The sequence below is a fragment of the Anneissia japonica genome, unplaced genomic scaffold (assembly GCF_011630105.1).
Source record: "Anneissia japonica isolate Jap-2015-1 unplaced genomic scaffold, ASM1163010v1 scaffold288014_len389662_cov180, whole genome shotgun sequence".
NCBI lineage: Eukaryota > Metazoa > Echinodermata > Crinoidea > Comatulida > Comatulidae > Anneissia > Anneissia japonica.
In genome coordinates, this window is record NW_022737244.1 from 175,202 (window position 1) to 182,107 (window position 6,906).

The 6,906-nt window shown below is 32.4% G+C and overlaps 1 protein-coding gene across 1 annotated transcript in view; it reads left to right on the forward strand.

Moving 5' to 3' along the window:
- LOC117117261 overlaps positions 1-5,767 on the forward strand; it is a 19,514-nt gene extending 13,747 nt beyond the window's left edge. The window contains exons 3-4 of the mRNA XM_033261514.1: positions 3,763-3,905; positions 4,721-5,767. Of these exons, the coding sequence (XP_033117405.1) occupies positions 3,763-3,905; positions 4,721-5,123 (546 nt within the window). The 3' untranslated portion in view covers positions 5,124-5,767. The remainder of the gene's footprint in view (positions 1-3,762; positions 3,906-4,720) is intronic.
- The last annotated feature ends 1,139 nt before the right edge of the window (positions 5,768-6,906 follow it).

A 6,906-nucleotide genomic window follows, 5' to 3' on the forward strand; every position in this document is an offset into this window, starting at 1 on the left:
ACCATTGATACATCTGTTTGTGAAAATCTTTATAGGGCTACAAAATTTTGTCAATTAATCTGGAATAATATTTGAAAATAATAAACACCTACGAGTTAAACACTAAGTGTTCAGTTTTAAACATTGCATCCGTTTAAATCTGATACATAGTGTTTATATTTTAAACACACCGTAACAATTGTAAACGCGTCAAGCGTCACAATTTTTTACAGTGTGTTTATGGACACCTGGGGACCGTGAATCATTAAATATCTTCAAAAAAGAGGTCATCAAACTTTATCAAACCTTCAAGACAATAATCAATATTTAAAGCACCACTTGTCCGCCTTTAGGATGTATACAAAAAAAAAGGTAGAAAGAAAAACCAAATTATAATAAGAGAGAATAATTGTAGCGTTACAAAACCTCTATCTATCTGCACAAATCGGAACCCATGCCTACAATTTACGTAATAATACTGTACGCGATTACTTGTGCCTTGTTTTTCATTTGAATGAGACGAGGGAATACAATTACTCGTAAAACGGATGGCATAAAGTGCACACGTGGTAATGGAGCAATATATAACACACAATCTATACTGAAGATAAGTCACAAAGGCGGGATGAGCTGACTAAAATATAAGTCAATACAAACATTAAGATAATACTTTCAATCGATTAACAACCGGTTTTTAGTTTAAGAAATGCGACCTTCTATTGATAAGTGCATCAGCTTGGTCTAAATGATCACCATAAACACAAGTTATTAGCCTAATAAAAACAATTGGAGGAGAGTTGTAGTATGGTTAAGATGCTCGTCTTCCAAACCCCGGATTTTGGGCCCAATTCCTGACGTTTCATCAAATGTCCGCAGATTCTCATTCATCCAAGATCCTCTGCAGACTGTAATTGTCTTAAACCACAAATTGTCTGTACAACAGAAACGGATGAGTTCATAAAAATAAAACAAACAAACAAGCAATAACAAAGTTTAAGCTTACAGTACACAAACAAAAAACACAACACATTTACAATTTCAAGTAATTGCACGTCCAAATCAGTGTTTGCAAATCCTGTGGTTCATCAGATTGGCCTATAGGCCCCTATAGTCCGAATGTAGACTACCGATAATATGGGATACATCAGAGTCCGTATATAATGTAGGCCTATCGATAACAAAATATGGGATTCTGATATTTTAGACCCCTACATGATGTCAGTGAAGTAAGGCATAAGATAATAATAGTTGAAGAAAATTTACGAGTTTTAAGGTTTAGGCCTATCGGTTTATATCATTCAGCGACCCGTCGCTAAGGTTACAGTAATATACCCACCACACACACAATTTGGACTGCGAAACTAAATTGGTAGTAAACCTGAGACCTGATTTTCACGAAATCGATATACGCCCTTGGTTTAATCAGTTTGATGGTTTAGGATTTTCATTATCAATTTTGTTAAAATTTCTAACAAATTTTATATATGCTTACAATCGATATGAAAACTAATAACGTTGCTATTAACACTTTTTCATAATGACCCACTACACAACTAGACTGCGTAAAACATTGATTGACCCATTGACCAAAACCCATGGATTCATCTCCCGACGTGAATAATATTTACATAGTAGATGTGACCGGTAATGCAGTACGGTATATATTAAATAATATATTTTTGAATTGAAGGATTCGAGTACCCGATGTAAAATACAGTACGGAAAACCTATATTGAACAATCTCAGAGAAAACTTGCAATCAAAGACGATATTTGATCACGTGATGTCAACGGTTACGTTCTCCTGTACAACGCGTGAAGATGATTTAAAAAGAACATGCTAGAAACACGTTTATTGTCCTTGGACCTTGTATCTTTGAAAACCATTTTACATTGGCGTATGTATTATGCAAGAGAAATAAATAAAGCAATTAATAATAAATTTTGATGAAAATATCTTCGGCGACTCATTCGAAAAGCGAGGTTGATTGGTTCGAGAATTCTAAATTATTAATATAATAATATATAGCTTTCATTCCTTACTCAATCGCATTGCTAACCCCTGATTGAAACACTACAGATAGAAGCATTGATAAAATGTATAAAACAATAATACTCAAAGTAATAGTGATATGTAATGAAGATAATAAAAATAAAAAGATGATAATTATGATAATAATACAATTCCACAGAACTGTGCAAAATTGCGGCCGACAGAAGGCGATGGGGATCACTGTGCGAAGATGCTAGCGCGATGCCGACAAACGGCGGAAAAGCGTCACAGTAGTAGTAGAGTAGTAGTAGTAATACTGATACTTGATATAACCCCAATAATGATTAAGAATGATAATAAATAATAATTATAAATAATAAATTAATAAATAGTAATAATGCGGTCATTTCATTTAATTTATTTATTCGACCAACATCAACAAAGATAATTCAATGAAATATATGCCTTTTATGTTAAAAATTGAAAGCCTGATGAAGATAATACAGAGCTATCAATCGAGCTTCAATCATTTCAATTTGTTTTAATGAATTCTTTCGAGGTTAATATACTACAGACACAAAGTAATACATCAGTCTATTTACAGAAACATCAAAGCTTCAATATATTCATGCTCCATCATATATAAAACGGATAAAATAAACCTCAAAAAATATTGAAGCACCGTGCTTCCAAGAAGAAAAAAAAAACATTCAATAATATACTTCGAGTATAAACGCTCTAAACAATAATTAATCACTTTTTACTTGCGCGGTTGCTGTGGTTACATCATTATTTTAAGTATAAACAAAAAAGACCAGTGTTATGTTAACAGATTGATGTATTTTCCGTTCCTTTACATTCTGATTATCATAAATCATCACTAACTGGCTCATATTTTTTAAGATTATAAATGACAGAATGAATATCTGAATATTGGCTTTGGTAATATGCTGAGTATAGATGACTTGATTGTGACCTTGGTTTAGCCCTACTAGGCTGCATTTAAATACGGGTAGCAGCACAGCTGTGGCTTCCTCTTTGCCCCAAGCTCTACATCATGATATCGACGGTTTGAGTTGGATGGTGACTCGCATCTCCTGTTAATGTGTTCCTTCCGGCCATGTTCTAACTTCTCAGCAATGATATCAGTACAAATTTAATTTCTTGACATTCATCAATTGCCAGGGTTTTTTTCAGTTTATGATATTAACAATAAAAATATAGGCTAATTCATCACAGGTTTTAGCACCCAACTCTAATTGATCAGAGCTGTAAGTAGAAATTTCTATAAACTTAATAAGTAATGTAGTAGTCTAGTTGCTATAACTGGAGTATCCATCCATCCATCCATCCTATGAATGAATGTTGTATCACGTGTACAGGTGTCTATGAACGAAAATCACAGACACCTGACATTACACCGTACATAAGAGGTAATAGGCCTACCACGTGTACAGGTGTTTGGATCACCGACACCTGCACACGTGGCGCTACACCGTACATATATGAGATTTTTGTGGTACACATGTGACCCTGTACGTTTTCATGTACATAGCCATGATGAAACATAAACAGGTGCTAACTTGGGTTGTGCATCTCATAACGTATATAATATATATATATATATATATATATATATATAAAGATGTATGATTGTACCATTCTTCACTATATATAGGCTGTCTCTTATACTTGGAAGCAGAACCAATCTACGTCATTGATTAATATAAGTTAGATTCCTTAATTTATTTCAGCGTAATTTTGACTTGATTTCACTGTCATTGTCCCCAGGTTTCGTTTTGTCGGAATGCATCTGAAGTGGTGTGTACATCTGAATATAGCCATACTTTGAATTACACATTCGTCGATTCATCGAATGAGACCGATTATTCAATACTGCAATGGGAACGTAATCTAGATGAGTTGTGTGAGGGGTAAGTTTATTATAATGTACTGCTCGAATCAAACAAATAAACATGGATCAGACAAATAACCAAAGATCTCAAATCAATGAACAAAAAAAATCAATACTTTGAGAAATAACAATTGCGAGAGGCTGAATTGGAAGAGAATCACCGACGGAAATGCTAATGGCTTGACAAGAAGTGCTCGAAAGTGTCTTCTTTCGCTTATTTTGATGCACTTCATCATCATCATCGTCCTCTGTCATTATCATCATTAAGCCTACTCTATAGTCAACATTATCTTCATCATTGTGGGGTCGTCATCATCATGATATTTGTAGTTAGTTATCCTCCTCACTATTATTTCTATCATTAACTTTAGCTATGATTCATCTAACTGTACAGTAATAGTTTTCAACAGTGCATTATTCGCCATGTTTCTGAATTTTCCTCATACGATACAGGGCCTCATGCATTAGTACGCAAATTATATAGGCCTAAGCATTTACTGTATTGTCTTTTATTCTAAAAATAGTGAAAATTAGTAACATTTAAAAAAAATCGTCGGTGGATTCCAGCAATAAATTGTTGGAAATTTGAAAAAAAAAATGAAGGAATAAAAGAAGGCCAGAAGGCCGACCATATTCAAATGGAAGTCCCCGGTACCATTTCCGGCCAATCTATGCAAGTGACATAGCCATAAAGCCATAGCCATCTGTAGAGGTTTTTCCCTGGGCCCGCACTATTTCGAATCCGTGGATCCGCTACTCACTTCCATTTCGACCTATAATTTAACAAATGTTTATTCTTTTCCTTTATGTATATCTCTTTTGTTCAATTTTCAGGGAAGATACAAATATGGAAATAACAAACTGCCAATCCCTGTGGGGTATAATAGGATTCAACGCAACTTCAGACGCAATAAATATCACCGCACTGGATACATGTAATTTTAGGGTATTAGTTATCAATGTATACCCATCGCCTCTACTTGATTCGGACGATCCCCCGAGACCACCTAAAACGTCCAGACCGAAGAATAACAAGAGGAACCAAAATAGTAGTAATAATGATAATAGTCGACATTTTCTATTCTACTTTCAGTTTATAGTTATTCCTATTGCAATAGTATTACTCATTTTCATCGTTTACTATCTCTACAAAATAGAATATGCAAACAAAAATGTTAAATTTTATTGTGTAAGTGAGCAATTCGAGTCCGCATATGAAATAAACCAATTAATATGAATACCTTTTAATTAATAGAAAACGTGTAATGGCAATAGTTAGTATGTTGCTTTCATTTAAATTGATTATTTCTTGTAATTATTATTATTATTATTTTTTTTTTATTATTATTATTATTATTATTATTATTATTATTTAAATTATTATTAGGCTATGTAAGGGGATGAACCAACTCGTTTCTATTCATTTGCCCGCCTCACCTTTTTATCATTATGTTTGCTAATCTTGAGTAGTGAGTCTTAGTATCCCAAATTGCAGCTTAAACAAAGCTGGGAGGATAAATCTTAAAGTTAGGAGGGTTGACGCGAAACAAATAGAACATCTCAAAAAGCTCGAGTCGCGTGCACAAAATACCACTTTCTTTTTATTTATATTTACTTGCTCATTACTGTAAGGTTTTATTATATTGTCAAAATAAGTTTTGAACCTGTACGTGTGTATTTTCGCCATCCGCGGGGCATTGTTCCGAGTCGTTTTGCTACAAGTCAACAATGCAAAGGGAGACAATTTGTAACGATTAATTAAGAGACAATTTTATTATATTTATCATAGAAGAAAAAATAATAATACAATTTGTCTTCCTTCATTCGTTATAAAAAGTATTAATGTGGTTAATATTATGATTATTATAATCATCATCATGCGTCCCAAAAATAATAATAAATAAAATATAAATAATTAGAATAGAATATAATTACATTTCAAAGTAAATCATGTTTAACTATATTTCATTATTTACAATGTTAAGTTTAAATTTTAAAAATAATTATTATTAGTGAATTTTAATATACTAAGTTGGATTTGTTTGGTAATCGTGAAGTCTTTTAATTAGAGTATTATATTTTGTTAACTAGAATATAGAGTTTAGTTGTTTCTAACTTTTAAGAATGAGTCTTTTTGACTGTTGTTGTCATCCGAATTTTATATGTTTAAAACCAATTAATAACTCAGAAACCTATATATGATCATACACTATTTGATATTTTCATGATGATATGCATATAGGCCTACATACTTAACGTACAGTCAGAAACGTGTGAACACAACAGTTACGGTGGCTGATCCGGTGGAATTACTACTTTTTATTAGTATTAGTACTTCAATTAGTACAGTAACATTTATCTTCCTTGGTTCATTTCTGTGAGTTCAGGCCTAGCCTACTTTAGTTACAACTGGTTACAACTATGATATATTCGTATGAAAAGCCCGTAATTCAGTACCAGTCCGGATCAACTAGCCTGTACCACCTGTTGGGAATTTATCGATATATTCTTAAATATGTAGTATTAGAACCGATAATAATTATGTTGATACTAACAAAACATATTATTTCTTATGATTTAATTAAGTAGTATAGCAAAAGAGGAGATTCGTACTTTAGGTGCATGAGACAATCTCACTTTTTTGTCAATAGGGAATACAAGTGATCATTCGAGCCGTCAGGAAGTCTGAAGTGAGCTACTTGTTAAGATGTAGAAAAATCGATTATTAGAATTAAAAATCCCTTAAAGATTTATTGTCCCTTGTTAATGTAAAAAAAAATCATAAAAAATAAGTTTGAAATGAACTTGCTCATTTTGCATTAACATACAAATTATTAACTTGTGCATAGAAATTATTTAATTGAAAAAATGTGTACCCTGATTTTTAAACCAACAAATTATAATAAAAATAATAAAACACTTCAAGTGACTGAAGTGTTTCTATCATTTTTCGCTGTAAACTGATGGGTAGACATTTTTTAAAAACACTAATTTCTATTTTCAAGATGCTAAGTTTTGTT